Source organism: Salmo trutta, chromosome 14 (genome assembly GCF_901001165.1).
Source record: "Salmo trutta chromosome 14, fSalTru1.1, whole genome shotgun sequence".
In the NCBI taxonomy this organism is placed as follows: Eukaryota; Metazoa; Chordata; class Actinopteri; order Salmoniformes; family Salmonidae; genus Salmo; species Salmo trutta.
In genome coordinates this window covers 70103236-70124346 of record NC_042970.1, presented here as the reverse complement: position 1 = coordinate 70124346, position 21111 = coordinate 70103236, and the positions used below count along the sequence as shown (strand labels likewise).

Genomic DNA, 21111 nt, shown 5'->3' with positions numbered 1-21111 from the left:
ATGATATTTGCATTTTAGTGCTATGGTTTATCAGGACAGCATTGTAGGCTACAGTAGGATCACTAATACTTCCAAACTCATCTTGGCCTATCTGACTGAAAGTCATTTTTTCATGAAGGATTGCTCTGTTTTATGCTTATTGAAAGGCTGACTGTAAATGCTTTGGAGCTATACCTATAGATATAGGATATTAATTTGACCAGTTTCTAATGCAGGTTGACGTTTCTTGTCATGAGTCTTGTCCTGGAGGCAGAACTGAGCGATTTCCCTTTAAATAGCCCAGTGGTTAGCTTTTCGGTCTTAATTTAAAGTGGCACTCCAGTCTGCTTTTCACCTCATTCAACACCTGATTTACTTAACAAAAGGCACATCTCAATAGGTGGTCCAGGTATGTCATGACATAACACAAGTGGGGGGTGGGCCTTTCCTCTTTTGTTCTCTATTGCTCCTCTATTGTTCCTCAAGCAAGGGGGAAGGCCGATGACATCACAGATTCCCACCAGACCAACTCCTAGACTGCGCTACTCCTTGAAGTTTGCTAAAGTTGTCTAAAAAACACTCGTTTGCTCAGAAATATATATTTTTTACCCTTTACTGTCTGTACTTTATTGTATTTACACTTGGGATATTGCTTTTCAACAGTAAAAGTTCAAACATCGCTGAAGGCCATTCTTAAGGTTAGGGTTAGGCATTAGAGGCAGTTTGAATGATGAGCAATGTTTGAACTTTTACTGTTGAAAAGCAATATCCCAAGTATAATTACAGTAGCAGTGTGGTTTTCTGACTTTATAGCTGTGTCAGCTAGTGACCACTCTGCAGAGCTGCCTCCAGAAGAATATTCATGATGAAAAATGCTAACCTGCGTTTTGCACCGCAAGAAAACAATCCTGCAGCAACAGGAAATGTGAAATATTATGTGGATTATAATTAATGGACATTTTTGTGGGGGTAGATACATTTTTCACGAAGGGAAAATGAAGTCTGGAATTTCAAAGTGTAAATTACAAACTTTCGATGCCTTTTTAAACCTCGAATACACTACAAGTGTCACGTCCTGACCATATACTTAGGTAATTTTGTATTATATTTGGTCAGGACGTGGCAGAGTTATGTTTGGTTATGGTATAGTGGGGTTGTGAGTGTTGGGTTAGGTTCTAGGTTAGATTTTCTATGTGTAGGTGTATGTCTATGTTTGGTTAATTGGGGTTGGGACTCTCAGTTGAAGGCAGGTGTTGTCTATCTGCCTTTGATTGAGAGTCCCATATAGTGGGGTGTGTTTGTGTTTGGTATTTGTGGGTAATTGTATTTTGCACTGTGTTTCGTTTCTCCTGTGAAACTGTCACCTTTCGCCTTTGCGTGTTTATTTTGTTTTGTCGTTTCCATCTATAATAAATATGATGTGGAACAGTCAACCTGCTGCGTATTGGTCATCAAGTGATTTCGACATATCTTCCGATGAGGGAGAATACGAGGAACGTGACAGAATTACCCACCAACAACGGACCAAGCAGCAGAGGAAGGAGCAGCACAAGGAGAGGCACCAGGAGAAAAGCTATCTGGAGTCATGGACTTGGGAGGAAATCCTGGATGGGAAAGGACCATGGGCTCAAGCTGGGGATTATCGCCGCCCGCAGTGGGAGATCGAGGCGGCGAGAGCTGAGAGGCGCTGGTATGAGGAGAGGGAGCGCAACGGACACGGGAGGCAGCCCCACAAATTTTTTTTTGGGGGGGGCACACGGGGAGATTGGCGGAGTCAGCTGGTAGACCTAAGCTAACTCCCCGTGCTTACCGGAAGCAGCGTGGTACTGGTAAGACACCGTGTTATGCTGTGGAGCGCACGGTGTCCCCAGTGCGCGTTCAAAGCCCGGTGCGCTACACACCAGCCCCCCGCAAGTGCTATGCGAGTGCAGGCATCGAGCCAGGGCGGATGGTGCCAGCTCAGCGCGTCTGGTCTCCAGTGCGCCTCCTCGGTCCAGGTTATCCTGCGCCGGCGTTGCGCACTGTGTCTCCAGAGCGCTGGGAGGGTCCAGTTCGCCCAATGCCTGCTCTCCGCCCGTGCCGGGCCAAAGTGGGCATTCAGCCTGGAGTGTGGGTAAAGAGTGTCCGTACCAGAACTCCAGTGCTCCCCCACAGCCCGGTTTATCCTGTGCCTCCTCCTCGGACCAGGCCTCCAGTGGGTCTCCCCATCCTGGTCCATCCTGTGCCACCACCCAGGACCAGGCCTTCCGTGGGTCTCCCCATCCTGGTTCATCCTGTGCCACCTCCCAGGACCAGGCCTCCAGTGGGTCTCCCCATCCTGGTCCGTCCTGTGCCACCTCCCAGGACTAGGCCTCCGGTGGGTCTCGCCAGTCAACAGTCGTCAGAGCTGCCCGCCAGTCAACAGTCGTCAGAGCCGCCCGTCAGTCAACAGTCGTCAGAGCTGCCCGCCAGTCAACAGTCGTCAGAGCTGCCCGCCAGTCAACAGTCGTCAGAGCTGCCCGCCAGTCAACAGTCGCCAGAGAGGTCAGACTGCGCTGAACTGCCGGAGTGGCCAGACTGCGCTGAACTGCCGGAGTGGCCAGACTGCGCTGAACTGCCGGAGTGGCCAGACTGCGCTGAACTGCCGGAGTGGCCAGACTGCCCTGAACTGCCAGAGTGGCCAGACTGCCCTGAACTGCCAGAGTGGCCAGACTGCCCTGAACTGCCAGAGTGGCCAGACTGCCCTGAACTGCCAGAGTGGCCAGGGACAACTGCCAGCCCGGTGAGTCCTGTGCCTACGCCTAGGGCCAGGCCTCTGTCATGTCTCCCCAGCCTGGTGAGTCCTGTGCCTGTGCCCAGGGCCAGGCATCCATCATGTCTCCCCAGCCTGGTGAATTCTGGGTCAGGGCCATCGGAGTATCCGACACCGGTGTACGGCCCAGAGGATCCGACACCGGGGTGCGGCCCAGAGGATCCGACACCGGGGTGCGGCCCAGAGGATCCGACACCGGGGTGCGGCCCAGAGGATCCGACACCGGGGTGCGGCCCAGAGGATCCGACACCGGGGTGCGGCCCAGAGGATCCGACACCGGGGTGCGGCCCAGAGGATCCGACACCGGGGTGCGGACCAGAGTATCCGACACCGGGGTGCGGCCCAGAGGATCCGACACCGGGGTGCGGCCCAGAGGATCCGACACCGGGGTGCGGACCAGAGTATCCGACACCGGGGTGCGGCCCAGAGGATCCGACACCGGGGTGCGGCCCAGAGGATCCGACACCGGGGTGCGGCCCAGAGGATCCGACACCGGGGTGCGGCCCAGAGGATCCGACACCGGGGTGCGGCCCAGAGGATCCGACACCGGGGTGTGGACCAGAGTATCCGACAACAGCTTGCGACCCGGGACTGAGGGGAGCTGCCTGTGACCCAGAACCGGGTGAGTCTGGTCACAATTCTAAAGTAAAGTTGATTAACTATGACTGTGATGATTCTGCCTACAACCCAGAACCGAAGGAGTCTGCTTACAGCCTGGGACCGAAGGAGTCGGCCCACGAACCAGAACCAAAGAAGTCTGCCTACTGTCCTAAGCCCAACAGATCTGTCTACGGTCTGTTGGACAGTAGGCCAGAACCGGAGCCACCTCCAATATAGGTGGGTTGGGGAGGGGGGGTGTAGCACTGTGCCGTCGTTGACGGCAGCCACCCTCCCTTCCCTCCCTTTAGTTAGGGGGTTAATTGTGTGTTGTTGTTTTTTCTGTTGGTTTGGTGCATTCAGTGTATGCACCTTTAGGGGGGGGGGTAATGTCACGTCCTGACCATATACTTAGGTAATTTTGTATTATATTTGGTCAGGACGTGGCAGAGTTATGTTTGGTTATGGTATAGTGGGGTTGTGAGTGTTGGGTTAGGTTCTAGGTTAGGTTTTCTATGTGTAGGTGTATGTCTATGTTTGGTTAATTGGGGTTGGGACTCTCAGTTGAAGGCAGGTGTTGTCTATCTGCCTTTGATTGAGAGTCCCATATAGTGGGGTGTGTTTGTGTTTGGTATTTGTGGGTAATTGTATTTTGCACTGTGTTTCGTTTCTCCTGTGAAACTGTCACCTTTCGCCTTTGCGTGTTTATTTTGTTTTGTCGTTTCCATCTATAATAAATATGATGTGGAACAGTCAACCTGCTGCGTATTGGTCATCAAGTGATTTCGACATATCTTCCGATGAGGGAGAATACGAGGAACGTGACAACAAGTTTGCATTTCTTGCTATGCAAGACATTTCATGCAACAAAAGAGTGATCAAATTAAGATCCTACATCTGCATATCTCCATGCCAACTGACACTGCCCAGTCCTAGCCTTACCAGACAAAGATATGGAAAAAAGGTGTATGGGGAAAAGACTGTATGACCTTATCACTCTCTAGCTGGACTTGAAATGTGCCTGGAGATCTTTGAGTGCCTCAATACAGATGTAGTATCTTAATTTGAGCCAGTTTGCAACAGCAGTAAAATAATCCTGCAGCAACAGGAAATGTGAATTATTATGTGGATTATAATTAATGGATATTTTCTTTGTAGGGGTTGATGCATTTTATATTACGGAAAATCAAGTTAGAAATGTAAAAGTGGAAATTACAAACTTTAGAAGCCTTTTTAAACCTTGAATACACTACAAGTTTGCATTTCCTGCAGTACAGGAAAATTATCATTAACAAAAGAGTGATCAAATTAAGATCCTACGTCTGTACCATCGGAGGGATGTTATTCAGAATGACCAACCTTCCCAGAGAATTCCCCTTCTAATTCTCAATAGGTGGGCTACCGAGTGGTGCAGCGGTCTAAGGCACTGTCTCTCAGTGCTAGAGGCGTCGCTACAGACCCCGTTTCGATCCTGGGCTGTATCACAACCGGCCGTGATCAGGAGTTCCATCTTAACTGACTTGTCTAGTTAAATAAATAAAAAAATCCCAATGCCTACAATTTGACCTCAAGTAACATCTGTGGAAGCATATTGTGTGATGAAGCCGATGATTACGAAGCTCCAAGTCCGGTCATGTGTAACAGGTCCTTTCACCTCATACATACTGTTGATAGGATTTCACAAGCCTAATTAGTGCTCTCGCTGCCATTGGTTACACTCTTAGAAAACAAGGTGCTATCTAGAACCTAAAAGGGTTTTTCGGCTGTCCCCATAGGAGAACACTTTGAAGAACCCTTTTTGGTTCCAGGTAGAACCTTATTGGGTTCAATGTAGAACCCTTTCCCAGAGGGTTCTACATGGAACCCGAAAGAGTTCTACCTGGAACGAAAAAGGGTTCTCCTATGGGGACAGCCAAAGAACCCTTTTGGAACCCTTTTTTCTGAGAGTGTATATATTTAGAGTTGAGGGTACAATTCCTATAGTATAATAGTGAGATGAAAAAGCCCAATTATGGTAATTGTTTCGGTGATGTTCTGTGTGCGCACATAGTTCACACATGGAGCCACTCTCCTATTCAAGCTCTGCATTGAAACAGTGTTTATAATGATGAATACCTCAATTTGATTCCATTAGCCAAAGATGATTAATTAGCTGTTAGCGAGCTATTTTCGAAGGCGAAAAGCGAGCTAGGAGCCTAAGTTAAGTGTCCAGTTTGATTGATTTCTTTCTGTACACAAGAGAGGTAACTATATGAATTAGGTAGAGTGGAATGCGAGACACAAGGGGTATTTAAATCAAATAAAATGTTATTTGTCACATGCTTCGTAAACTAACAGTGAAATGCTTACTTACGGGCCCTTCCCAACAATGCAGAGAAAGAAAATAGAGAAACAATAGAAAGGAATAACACGTAATAATAAATACACAATGAGTAACGGTAACTTGGCTATATACACGGGGTACCAGTACTGAGTCAATGTGCAGGGATACGAGGTAATTGAGGTAGATACTGTGTGTACATATACAGTGCATTTGGAAAGTATCCAGACCCCTTGACTTTTCCACATTTTGTTATGTTACAGCCTTATTCTAAAATGTATTAAATCGTTTTTCCCCCTCATCAATCTACACACAATAACCCATAATGACAAAGTAAAAACAGGTTTTCAGACATTATTACAAATGTATTAAAAATGAAACACTGAAATATTACATTGACATAAGTATTCAGACCCTTTGGCAGCGATTAGAGCCTTGAGTCTTATTGGGTATGACGCTACAAGCTTGGCACACCTATATCTGGGGAGTTTCCACATTCGTATCTGCAAATCCTATCAAGCTCTGTCAGGTTGGATGGGGAGCATCGCTGCAGAGCTATTTCCAGGTCTCTCCAGAGATGTTCGATCGGGTTCAAGTCCAGGCTCTGGCTGGACCACTCAAGGACATTCAGAGATTTGACCTGAAGCAACTCCTGTGTTGTCTTGGCTGTGTGGTTAGGGTTGTTGTCCCGTTGGAAGGTGAACCTTCACCCCAGTCTGAGGGTCTGAGCACTCTGGAGCAGGTTTTAGTCAAGGATCTCTCTGTACTTGGCTCCGTTCATCTTTCCCTCAATCCTGACTAGTCTCCCAGTCCCTGCCTGAAAAACAACCCCACAGTATGATGCTGCCACCACCAGGCTTCACCGTAGGGATGGTGCCAGGTTATCGTCCAGACATGATGCTTGGCAATCAGGCCAAAGATTTCAATCTTGGTTTCATCAGATCAGAGAATCTTGTTTCTCATGGTTTGAGAGTCCTTAAGGGGCCTTTTGGCAAACTCCAAGCGGGCTGTCGTGCCTTTTACTGAGGAGTGGCTTCCGTCTGGCCACTCTACCATAAATTGGTGGAGTGCTGCAGAGATGGTTGTCCTTCTGGAAGGTTCTCCCATCTCCACAGAGGAACTCCGGAGCTCGGTCAGAGTGACCATCGGGTTCTTGGTCACCTCCCTGACCAAGACCCTTCTCCCCCGATTGCTCAGTTTGGCCGGCGCCCAGCTCTAGGAATGGTCTTGGTGGTTCCAAACTTCTTCCCTTTAAGAATGATGGAGGCCATTCTTTTCTTGGGGACCTTCAATGCTGCAAAAATGTGCCTTGACACAATCCTGTCACGGAGCTCTACGGACAATTACTTCGACCTCATGGCTTGGTTTTTGCTCTGACATGCACTGTCAAATGTGGGACCTTATATAGACAGGTGTGTGCCTTTCCGAATCATGTCCAATCAATTGAATTTACCACAGGTGGACTCCCATCAAGTTGTACAAACATCTCAAGGATGATCAATGGAAACAGGATGCACCTGAGCTCAATTTTGAGTCTCATAGCAAAGCGTCTGAATACTTACAGTGCTGTGAAAAAGTTTTGCCCCCTTCCTGATTTCTTATTTTTTTTGCACATTTGTCACACTTAAATGTTTCAGATCATCAAACAAATTTTAATATTACACAAAGATAACCCAAGTAAACACAAAATGCAGTTTTTAAGTGATAATTGTATTTATTAAAGGAAAAAAGCTATCCGAACCTTCATGGCCCTATGTGACAAAGTAATTGCCCCCCCTTGTTAAATCATGAATTTACTGTGGTTAATCACATTTTTTGGAAAGCTGGGTTCAATTTCACTAGCCACACCCAGGCCTGATTACTGCCAGACCTGTTGAATCAAGAAATCACTTAAATACAACCTGTCTAACAAAATGAAGTAGGCCAAAAGATCTCAAAAAGCAAGACATCATGCCGTGATCCAAAGAAATTCAGGAACAGATGAGAAACAAAGTAATTGACATCTATCAATCTGGAAAGGGTTACAAAGCCATTCTAAAGTTGTGGGACTCCAGCGAACCACGGTGAGAGCCATTATCCACAAATGGAGAACATTTGGAACAGTGGTGAACCTTCCCAGGAGTGGCCGGCCTACCAAAATTACCTCAAGAGCGCAGCGACGACTCATCCAAGAGGTCACAAAAGAACCCACAACAACATCTAAAGAACTGCAGGCCTCAGTTGCCTCAGTTAAGGTCCGTGTTCATGACTCAACTATAAGAAAGAGACTGGGTAAAAATGGCATCCATGGCAGAGTTCCAAGGCGAAAACCACTGCTGACCAAAAAGAACATAAAGGCTCGTCTCACTTTAGGCAAAAAACATCTTGATGATCCCCAAGACTTTTGGGAAAATATTCTGTGGACTGACGAGACAAAAGTTGAACTGTTTGGTGTAAAAGTAACACAGCATTTCAGTCAAATATGGTGGTGGTAGTGTGATGGTCTGGGGCTGCTTTGCTGTTTCAGGACCTGGACGACTTGCTGTGATTGATGGAACCATGAATTCTGCTCTCTACCAAAAAATCCTGAAGGAGAATGTCCAGCCATCAGTTCGTGACCTCAAGCTGAAGCGCACTTGGGTTCTGCAGCAGGACAATGATCCAAAACACACCAGCAAGTCCACCTCTGATTGGCTTAAAAAAAACAAAATGAAGGTTTTGGTGTGGCCTAGTCAAAGTCCAGACTTGAATCCGATTGAGATGCTGTGGCGTGACCTTAAAAAGGCGGTTCATGCTCGAAAACCCTCCAATGTGGCTGAATTAAAACAATTCTGCAAAGAAGAGTGGGCCAAAATTCCTCCACAGCGATGTGAAAGACTCATTGCCAGTTATCGCAAACGCTTGATTGCAGTTGCTGCTGCTGAGGGTGGCACAACCAGTTATTAGGTTTAGGGGGCAATTACTTTGTCACATAGGGCCATGAAGGTTCGGATAGCTTTTTCCCTTAATAAATAAAATCATCACTTAAAAATTGCATTTTGTGTTTACTCGGGTTATCTTTGTTTGATGGTTTGAAACATTTAAGTGTGACAAATGTGCTAAAAAATAAGAAATCAGGAAGGGGGCAAATACTTTTTCACAGCACTGTATGTAAATAAGGTATTTCTGTCTCTTATTTTTAATACATTTGCAAACATTTCTAAAAAACAGTTTTCGCTTTGTCATTATGGGGTATTGTGTGAAAATGTATAAGAAAAACAATTTATTTCATTCATTTTAGAATAAGGCTGTAACATAAGAAGACATTTTTTTTGAAAAAGTCAAGGGGTCTGAATACTTTCCAAATGCACTGTTGGTAGGAATAAGGTGCTCCTATCAGATCTTGTAGTTGCTCCAGCAACGTGTCCAAAGTTGGTATCTGTCACACACACGAACACACGCGCACACACACACGCACACACACACACACACTGTGACCATCATGGCTTTAAAATGTCTCTAATTAACCTACTAGTCCAGAAGCTGCCTCCCATAACACAGCAACATCCTCATTAGCGTGTGTGTGTGTGTGTGTGTGTGTGTGTGTGTGTGTGTGTGTGTGTGTGCGTGCGTGTGTGTGTGTGTGTGTGTGTGTGTGTGTGTGCGTGCGTGTGTGTGTGTGTGTGTGTGCGTGTGTGTGCGCGCGTGTGTGTGTTTGCATGTCTGTGTCCATTTAAAATCCTTACATGACTGTTCTCTCCCTCTCTTCCAAAGGTCAAGGATGTCTCTTTATGGATAAACATTGTGCATACTGTGGTTCTCCTTCCGTAGCCTGGAGAAGTGTGTGTGTGTGTGTGTGTGTGTGTGCGCGCGTGCGCGTGTGTGAGGACTTATTTCGCTAATGACCTCACAGTAATGACAAGTCTAATCCCTGTCGGAACACACACAGCTTCTGTGTGACTAAGACTTGTCATCCTTCATTGAACATCTTTGTAAAAGTGTAAATGAATCTTCCTGCTATAGTTGTATAACTAGACTTAGTGGGCTGCGTCTCAATTGACAGCCTATTCCCTATTTAGAGCATGTACTGTATGTATCTATGAGGGAATGTAATTCTTATCTACATACTGCACGGGTTAGTGACAGTATAACGGCATATAATGTGAATAGTGTTCCATCAGTTGGAATACATATTCAAATATTTGTTCAGGAGAACAAACTGACGTTGGAGTAATGACTTCCTGGTTGTATCTTGGCATCGGGCACTTTCAGTTATAACTGTCATTCATATAATAGCACTTGAGTCCTCATAATGGTATTGTCCACATAAAACAGAATTTGTCATCATAATACTAATGTCTTCATAAAACACATGATACTAGTCAACATAATAATATAATGTCTTCATAATACACATGGTACTAGTCATCATAATACTATAATGTCTTCATAAAACACATGATACTAGTCAACATAATACTATAATATCTTCATAATACGCATGGTACTGGTCAACATAATATTATAATGTCTTCATAAAACACATGGTATTAGTCATCATAATACTATTCTCCTTATAATACACAATTACGCTTCCACAAGAAAACAGGTATTGTGTCATACTATCCTCGTACAATGTGCCAATCAAAGCATAATAAAGGCACAAACAGAATCGCTGTGGCAACATAGGGCAAGCAGGTTTCTAAGAATGCAGGAACAATGGAGCTTGCCAGGGTGTCTAACAGCAACTGAGACCCACAGCAAAGCAACAGGACCTCCCCTCTCTCCTCTTCATTGAAGTGTGGGCTGGGTGTTAGCCTAGCGGTTAAGAGGTTCAGCCAGTAACCCAAGAAGTTGCTGGTTCGAATCCCCAAGCTGACTAGGTGAAATCTGTCGATGTGTCCTTGAGCAAGGCACTTATCGCTAATTGCGCCTGTAAGTCGCTCTGTATAAGAGCGTCTGCTAAATGACAAAAAAAGAATGAAATAAAATACAAACTAATTTCCACCTGTCACCCCAAGCTCCCCAGGCTTGCTTCTCTACAAAACACAGCTTAATACACACATCCTCCAGAGATCCGGAACCGACACACAGACATGCACGAATGCACACACACACACACACACGAATGCACACACACACTCTGGGCAGACTTAGCCTTATGATCGACCCACAGTCACTTCTTATTTCACCAGAGTAGCACCAGGAATAGAGGATTTGAATGTCTGCTTACAAATACAGGAAATTGGGGCAATGAAAAAGTTTTATAAAATAAAGATTACACAAAATAAATACAGGATCTACATTTCGTATTTAGTTTCACATTTCTTTCTGTTAGCATCTGTTGGCAATGGTATTTACACAATATTGTAAATAAGCCTTAAGCATGGTGACAAACAACATTTTAATGATGTTTGCATAGGTTGTCTGAACAATGTGTATATTATTTCAGTCATGAGCAAATGGCGTTTCGGCTTCATGTACCAACAACTATGAAATTAATCAACGAATCACACTCACATTAATCAAGTTAACAATATACTGCGGTGCCTCTATGCATCATACATTCATAATGTTTGTGTTATAGACAAGCAATTTGTGTTATAGACAAGCAATTTGTGTTATAGAAAAGCAACTTGTGTTATAGACAAGCAACTTGTGTTATAGACAAGCAACTTGTGCTATAGACAAGCAATTTGTGTTATAGACAAGGAATTTGTGTTATAGACAAGGAATTTGTTATAGACAAGACATTTGTTATAGACAAGCAATTTCATTTTCTGGAGGCTGGAGTTGCTAGTGTTTATGTGTGAATGACATATTGGCAATATAAGTTAGACTGAGGTATTCGAGGCTGAGGTTACTAAGTGTAAATGTGTCAACAACATATTGGTAATATAAGTTAGACTGAGGTATTCGAGGCTGAGGTTACTAAGTGTAAATGTGTCAACAACATATTGGTAATATAAGTTAGACTGAGGTATTCGAGGCTGAGGTTACTAAGTGTAAATGTGTGAATGACAGCTGCTATGACAGAGATACAGATCAAGTGGATAAAACCCAATACTATCCTCCTGGGTTTACAGGTAGGAAGAGATTACTGCCAATGATACTGTAGCTATGGCTGCCTTATGCTCTACTGCTCTTATAACTGGGCGCCATGGCAGCACATATGTTTGTGGTAACCTAGGCTACCTCATCTGCTGCTAGGCAACGACATGACAACACCATTGATTTGCACTTGATAGATGCATGGCTCGGGAGTTTTCAAGATAAAAAGATTTTCAAGATAACAAAAGGAAAACGATTGGAAAGAGGAGAACTATTCCTGTGCGCAATTCCATAGATAACACACAAAATATATACAAAACGTACTACCAACACAAGCTAAATGTACCGACATTGCTAGCTCCATTCTCAAATAGCCTTTCCCTCTGCTTCAACCGAGACTCTGTCAGCTGAATAATTTAGACATCATCATCATGGCGTCATGACGACCTGAGAGTGCAAGGTGAGCTGTCCAACTTAATAAATACCTCACATCATGACTCTCGTCTCGCTAAGTCGTTCACCTGAGCTCACCCATGTTACCACATTCCCCCAGAGAACAGTGTTACGCAGCTGCAATCAATAAGTAATAACCATTTTAGATTCAATATGGTGTAGTATGACAATATAATGACTCTTTGCTCCTCCGCGGTAGATTTGTAGAATGCTTTGTGGAGGAGCCTGATGAGAGTATATTGATTGCAAGCAGGATGCTATTTTTACTGACGCACATGCAGGCATGCACGCACAAACGCACGCATGCACACACACACACAAATACACACACACACACACACACAAATACACACACACACACACAGACACACACACACAAAGTTGTTATGTGCCGCCTCGAAGGTGACCTGTCAAGTCAAGAGGAATATGACGACAACAGGGGTATGTGCATTGTCACAAAGTGTATATGTGTGTGTGACACTGTGTGTGTTGACTCACGTTAACCCAGTCTGGATCCACAGGGAGGGAGACACTGGTGGCACGATCACCATACGGTCACCACCCACCAATGCCCTAGACATATGTTCGTGTCAAACCATGGCCATGACTAAACACACTGGGCACTACTCTGTTAGTAGACCCCGTCTTACTGCTCTCTCTCTATTCCTACTTGTTTCATTCATTCTCTCTCTCTCTCCCTCTCTCTTTCTCTCTCCATATTTCTTTCATGTTCTCCCTCTCTCCCTCTTTGTGTCTCCCCCCCATTGACTTGATACAGATGATATGTGTAATACCACTTTAGCCGTTAATCATGAACAGCCTCTTGACCTCTGCATGATGAGTGATCTGTGTGCATTTCTTCTGTCCCATGACTATATCCAAATGACATTTCATGTTCGCAGGACAAGGTGAGATACGAAACATTGATAAGACATTCACATCAATCAGCAGCTCGTATTTGGAGACTGAGCTTCCAATAGAGGATAACAGTCTCTCTTTCTCTTTCTCTCTCTCTCCTTCTCTCTCACACACACACACACACACACACACACACACACACACACACACACACACACACACACACACACACACACACACACACACACACACACACACACACACACACACACACACACACAGTCATTCTGCTGTCCTGTCCTGTTGTCTCAGGCGCTACCGCATCCTTATCTACCTAATTGGATTCATCAATGGGCTTTAATTAGACCTAATGATCAGGTGGTCTGACTCCTGGGATGCTGTGAGGGACTTAACGTCAGTATGGTGGAGGTAAGCCCCTCCACAGCTACAGGTCCGGACAACTAAGTCAACATGTGTTATCTAGACAAGGCTTTAAGTAACTGATACAATGCATTGCAGCAGCACTGTATTTTTATTAACTGTAGATTGAGGCGGCAGGTAGCCTAGTGGTTAGAGAGTTGGGCCAGTAACCGAAAGGTTGCTAGGTTGAATCCCCGAGCTGACAAGGTAAAAATCGGTCGTTCAACCCCTGAACGAGGCAGTTAACACACTGTTCCTAGGCCGTCCTTGTAAATAAGAATTTGTTATTAACTGACTTGCCTAGTTAAATAAAGGTTAAATAAAAATATAAAAAAATGTATTTATTATATTACTTGGATGGATGTGATTGTATGTGTTATTAGATGTGTTCTTAACTACATGTGTGACAGCTCATAGACTTGAATAATAGAACATATGCTCACTGATAAATGATACGGTGTTCTATTAATTTTCTGAATTACAGCCTTGCAGTAATTGACTTGTTTCCCCTGCACTGAAGGGTCCAAATGCAATGAATACATGTAATGTTTATTGTTAAAATACCATTTTATAGGCCCACAGAATCCTTTAAAATGTTGTTCTTTAGAGACATTTACTGTAATTCTGGGACTTGGCAATAAGGCTATGCAGAGGATGAGCTAAGCTGTGATAGCCTACATAAACACAAATTGATTTATTGATTGGTTTGGTTGGCCCACTAACAGCACAGCTGGATATGACTGACTTCCCCCAGTGCACAGAGTGTGGGAAACCCCCACAACAATGTGAGACAACTGAAATATACTGGGGGGCTTGGGGGGGAAACCCCGCAACTTTCTTACAAACTGCGTCTACAGTTACTATCATCAACAGAAGGCGACTGAGGAAGTACGCAAACGATGGCGTCAAAGTGGAAACGGATAAGGGATGATAGACGAATAATGACATCAGCAGGTTTTCCTATAAATTGCTATAAATGATTTAACTGCATTCAATACAAAATATATCAAATCGACCCAAAGGAAAAGCTTTAATGTTTGTATTTCTACTATAACAGTGATCAAAGGGAAATATATATACTGGGAAATAGCCTTCTGTAGCCTAGCCAATGTATGCAAATGTCTATAATGAACTGTCTCTGGTGTGACATCTGTGTGACATCAGCATTTGGGTAGCCTACCTGATACACACGCAACGTTATTTTACGCGACAGGAATTGCACTCCAACTATTCTCCATTGCATTGCAAATTGAACGAAACGATAACCTACAGTGTGTACAGTGTAAGCAATGGTGACGTGATCTATGAGTGTCTCTAAACGTTATGTTTCCTTACCGTACAAGGCATTTCGCGTTATCTGGCCTCCCATGACTACAATTCCAGTCGGCAGCCCTTATATCCCAGCTCTCAATATTCAAACACTTGCGGTGTTGATGCACAATCCAACGCCGACAACATGATTGGAGGCTACATCCAGAACGGCCGTTCTTTCTCCCGATTGGAATATAAACACAGTGCACTCCAGGTCCCCTAAGCACCAAGCAGAGCGGTAGTGAAGGCTGCTCCTCCATTCACTGTGCGCTCTCAGCGCCTTGAGCCCCACTCACACACGTGCATTTACATAAAAGGTGGAGTCAAGACAAAGCGTTATTAACGCACTCGCTGCCGGTTTCCAACAATCATAAAGGATATGAGTAACATGGACACTTGGACAATTTCAGGGTAGGCTTTACCCTCGAATAGAATAAAATACAATCGAACACTGCATTGCCTTCCAGAGAGAATTTGTCTTGCAAATCATTTTAATGCACTGTCAATATAAAATAAAGATGTGCATAGTATAGATTGGAGGGTGTGGACATAGGCAGACTATGTGAGCGCTATATGCTATGCTAGAGCGCTAGTTCTATAGGCTTATCTCTCACAGTGTCCTCCCCTCTCTCTCATGTGTAACCACACTATGTTTGGGTCCAGAGTAGGGCAGAGGAAGCAAGCGGTCACATTCTTTACCCTCAGCACCTCAACCTTTCACCTCCAGTGAGTCCCTTCTTCCTGGTGTGCCCCGGGGCGCCTCTGCCCCTGGCAGACAGCCTGGGTGACCCCTCAAGAGTCACGCCTCTGACTTAAGCTGTCATCACATATCCACGGTGACATCGGAGCCCCTTCATCATTAGCCTCAAGGATGTTCGCTGCTTAGATATCTCTTAAGGGTGATACTGGCTTTGTGAATGACTAGGAGTGACAGATGTAAGTGATATTGGCAAAAAGGGTGAATGAAAATGCATATGGGCTGAGTGTTTCTATCGGGGTTAAATTGGGGTGGGTGGTGGGGGATCTTGGGAAGGCAACCAATGTTAAGAATAGTTGAACTCATATACGCCTACTATCTTGACCTTCTGAGTTGTACAATGAATGAAAAAAATTCCCCTCCAATCAATCATTCACGATTCACACACGCCACCACTATTATAATTGACTGAAAAAAGAAGGATTAGCAAACCAACCGTATAGAGCCTATTAAATTACTACTGTATTCTAATTCCTAATTCTGTGGAGTCAACACTGTTCAAAGTTAGACATTTCAATCTATGCTGGGGAATTCTATTCATTTTACCCAGTGAGACTTTGCATTCTTGTGTGAGGGTGTTGTCATAATGGTCCCATTTGGAGTATTCAGAGGAGAGTGATGAAAATAACTGGTTAGCTAAGCCCTTCTTGTTTGAGTTGAAAACATTACCATTGAATCATGCTGACAATAATATTTACCATTTCCCCCTTTAACGATTACGGCTACGTAACCATAACAAACCCTTGAGGCTAGATGGTGACTTTAATCTAAACTAAATCAGGGCCGCAAACCGAAGGTTCGTTTTTGTAGATCATACTCACACATGGTGTGCACATTTTGAATATAAACATAAATGCATTTAGTCCTATTCAATGGGTGGAATGAATTGGAGAGGAGTTTTCAATGGCCTAGATCCTCCCACAGGACCAATGGGCCTAAATAAGTAAGAATGGGTGTGTGTGAGTGAATGAGGAAAGCTGGTGTTGTCTGACAGGGCTCAGTTTCAACTGTTTGTCACGTCACCAATTGAGGTAGCTCTAGTTCCTAGGGTGATCATGCCAACCTTGACCAAAACCAGGTTCCATGAGCGGACTCGGACGAACTTCCTGCTGGCTTTCCCTGAAGGCCGTCATGTCTTCATAAAGATAGATGCTAAATGTAGCCTAATAACAGTTCAACACCGGTTCAACACTTCCTTGAATTTCCTGACATTCATGAAGACATGCTCGGCGAAAACACTTCTGTCCATGGTCTTCCTGTTTTTAAGGACAGACCTCCTCCATGCGTGCCATTTTAACCTTTTAAGTGAGCCTCTTTGACCATGGCCCGCAGTCCTATATCTGTTACATGACTAAGTCTATAAAGTTGGGTTCTTTCTGAATCCAGGCGTAAGTACTGTATCTTTACATAACTCACAAAAATAAATAAAAGTGGTCTGGTTCTGGGATGAGGACCTACAGGCACTCTCTTCTGGCGACTGCATGGACCCCCCCCCCCCCCCCCCCCACACACACACACACAAACACAAACACACTCACTCCAACAGAAACCCACTTTTATTTTAGTGTCTTTGGGAAAGCTTTATGCTCCTTATTGTCTTGACTCAGAGGGAAAGCCCTGACAGCCCTGGCTCGTTCCATTAGTAAGTTCCATTAGTAAGTACACCAAACACACACACACACACACAGTGTTTAGGATTTATGACTACTCCATTGTGCGTTCGTTATCTGTGGTTGCACCAGACTACAGGCGGTGAGAATTGTATGTCCATAATAATGCGAATATGTTTTGGGAATACTGGCTTCAGTACATCTGTCATTCTCAAATAAAATAAAAAGGTAGAAAGAGTCATTAATAGGTCTTATCTTTTTGTTTAGTTTGATTCGTTTCTGCCTCTGTTTATTATCTAAAAGATATTGAGGTTGTGTCTCAGGTCAATGTGATTTACTGTGCCTAGTGATTTGTTTAAAATGGATACCTCCTATGGGAAATTAGCCTTAGAGTAGAAGTTGCAAGCACGCACGCGCACACACACACACTACCTAAAGGGGAACATGCACAGTGTTAAGTTACACTGTATGCTAACAGAATGTCAGTTGATCATTAACTGTCTGCTTCCTAGTTATGCTACAAGAACAAACATGTTTGTTGGCTTCTGGCAGTTTGGTTGTATGCAAATCAAATATCCCATACTGGTGAAAAGGTCAAGAAAAAATAAAGATATGTGTCACAAGTATTGCCGTGTTGAATGGAGGACCAATACGCAGCAGGAATGTGGATGCTCATCTTTTAATTATATAGAATGAAGCGTACACAAAAAAAACAAGAAAAACAAGAACGACGAATGACAGTTTTACAGGCTAACTCCAGAATGCTTAGCAGTGCAAAATATAACTACCCACAAACTACAAACCAAACACACATCTACTTATAGGACTCTCAATCAGAGGCAACTAGAAACACCTGCCTCCAATTGAGAGTCCAGCACCCAAACCTACACAAAGAAAAACTAACCAAGAACATACTAACCCAGAACATACACCCAAAACCCAGGAACACATAAATAAAACACCCCTCTACACCACACACAAAAAAAAACACCATACAAAACAAATATACCTCTGCCACGTCCTGACCAAATATAATACAAATAATACCTAAATACTGGTCAGGACGTGACAATATGAGGGTATCTGTGGGAATTGATTGGCGACGTTTGACAGATGATTTTAATTTCCAATACCAGTATCAGGCCTCATCGCTGTGTTTAAGTATCTGATTCAGTTGATGACGTTATCTGGTATATTAATGAGGGGACATTAACCTTGTGGGAGGTATCTGTACCTTGATCAGTCGATCAGTCAATTCTGTTACCATTCTGTACCAAATCTAGAACAGTTTTATAGATCAAGAACAGATGGTCCTCTATGATGTCAAACTATATCTGAACAAACATCAACACATCATTTTAATGGCACCTGGAAACCAGTCGGACATGTTTCCAAGAAAATCGTAGCCTTCCGCTGCAGCCTGGGTTATTATATTAGCATGATCCTGCCCTCCACATACAGACGCACATCTTCTCCCACCTCCTGACCTAAAAGCGTAACAAAAATGAAATTGTATCCGTATATAAACAGCAATCTCACAAACACAAATACAGCAAGTACTGTACACAAAGACTGTCCAATACAACACACACGCTCGCACACGCACGCGCACACGCGCACACACACACACACACACACACACACACACACACACACACACACACACACACACACACACACACACACACACACACACACACAGAGAACAGGGTCTGCCACCTATCCCTGAGTGCCTGGTGAAATGGAATACAACAGCAGATGCTTGAGGGGGGACGTTGGACTGGGTCTCCTGCGGACCGTACTGTCTGACACTGAGAGGGCCGTGTGACGCGTGTGGTGCAAACATTACCGCTTTTCAGAGCCAGCCTCCAGCGTCCAATCACTGGGCCATGTGCAACATATTACTAGGTAACACTACAACATTATATGATCTGAGAGGGGATGAGAGAAAGAGAGAAGAATGGAATGGGTATCAAATAAACATTATGTAGCTATGTCACTATGTACAGAACATTCAAAATGATTATATTGTAGCAAAACCATATGGTAATAGATAAATGCAATTTAATATTTTACAACATCATATGATCTGAGAGATACCGGTAACTGCCAAAATAAAGGAAACACCAACATGAAGTGTCTTAATAGGGCGTTGGTCACCACAGGCTGCCAGAACAGCTTCAATGCGCCTTGGCATAGATTCTGCAAGTGTCTGGAACTCTATTGGAGTGATGCGACACCATTCTTCCACAAGAAATTCCATCATTCGTGTTTTGGTGGTGGAAAACTCTGTCTCAGCGCAGCTCTAGAATCTCCCATAAGTGCCGTTGCTTGAGTTGATCTCATTGGGTTGAGATCTGGTGACACGCACACACACACACACACACACACACACACACGCACACACACACACACACACACACAAACCCCCTATGCTCCTTTGAGACCGCTCTTTTAAAGTCACTGTGATGTCTTCTTCCAGCCGTCGTAGCCAAAAATAATAGGAAACTGGGCATTTTTATACTTGACCCTAAGCATGATGAGATGTTAATTGCTTAATTAACTCAGGAACCACAACTGTGTGGAAGCACCTGCTTTCAATAGACTTTGTATCCCTCCTTTACTGCAGTGTTTTCTTTATTCTGGCAGTTACCTGTACATCGCCTAATTTGACTCAGACATCAGGTCGGTGATCATAGTAATCATGTAAGGATAATCAAGACAACTCAATAAGATAGCAGCACAAATTATAGCCAGTGGGTACGTAAGGGATAAACGCATTATCTTGGAAATTATAGACGATGCAGTGAAAGCACACATTTACTGTAGATTTTCCAAATTTATAAGCAAATTCATACTTTCTCATCTTTTTTTGGGGGGGGGGGGGTTGCTAGAAATGCATCCCAGTCGTTCGATTAGTTTGATATTTACGGACACGACACAATTGTTTGTTCTTTATGTTCCGTTACCATGCTCAGTAGCAATGTTCTTATCCCTTTCTTCCTGTAAGCTAGCTAGCCAGCCAACTAGCTATGGCTACACAGTCACGACCTCTGCAGCCAGAATAACAGCAAAGTTTATTCCGTTGTATTTGTTTAAGCCGTTCATCCCACTTATACACAGTTGACAAAGTAAACAATACTAGGCACACATTTATAGGAAGAAAAAAATACATTAATATTTTCTTTCATATGAGCAAATTCATTCATTCTCAAACTTTGGTTGCTAGAGATGCGACCCAGTCATTCGTTCGATTAGTTTGATATTTATGGACGCGACACAGTCGATCGTTCTTTATGTTACGTTGCCATGCTCGCTGGTAACGTTCTTATCCCTTGCTTTCTAACTAGCCAAGTAGCTATGGCTAACAGTCACAATTCATTTGCAAACAACAATGAGCTGATAATGCTACATTTTGCCTGGCATAGCTAGAAACCGTTCCCGTTTTGTCAGGACACCCGTCAACACTGACATAAGTATGAGGAGATTGCATTGCATATCAAACACTAGGCTACAAGCTAGCTAAATAGTTTGTTACTAGCAAACCTGCCAATACTGTATGACAACCGAATTCAAAAATATCAGTTGCTTAAAACAGCTGTCAAACGAGAAACATAAACTAGAAACATGTGGGAGGATTTAACAGCTTTAGCGGCGGAGGAGACAGGAGAAATTCATGTTCATCGCTCACCACGTTAGATCATCAGATGCTCCCAAAAACTATGTCTCTGCAAAAACAAATCAATGCTACGTTTTTTACTTGTTGAACCTGCGTTTACAATGTCTCCGATTTGAGTTTGTGTAGTTGTTGGTTTAGCTTTCTGTAACCTTGTAGCAAGTACAGTCTGCATTTGTAGGCACATATTGCGTCATGATTGCAAGGTGTCCTGATATCTTTTCCAACTGTCCCGTTATCTGGTTTTAATGTCCATTCTAGAATGCCAATCAGAAACAAGTATTCAACAATGCTGTGGTACAAAATGGTACTAACTATGCACATCAGACT

General features: G+C 43.8%; 1 protein-coding gene across 1 annotated transcript in view; it reads right to left on the bottom strand.

The window, feature by feature from the left end:
* Positions 1-15002, bottom strand: part of LOC115147222 (E3 ubiquitin-protein ligase NEURL1-like) — a 61835-nt gene extending 46833 nt beyond the window's left edge. Inside the window, exon 1 of the mRNA XM_029689329.1 lies at positions 14763-15002. Coding sequence (XP_029545189.1) covers positions 14763-14796 — 34 coding nt within the window. The 5' untranslated portion in view covers positions 14797-15002. The remainder of the gene's footprint in view (positions 1-14762) is intronic.
* Positions 15003-21111: the final 6109 nt, after the last annotated feature.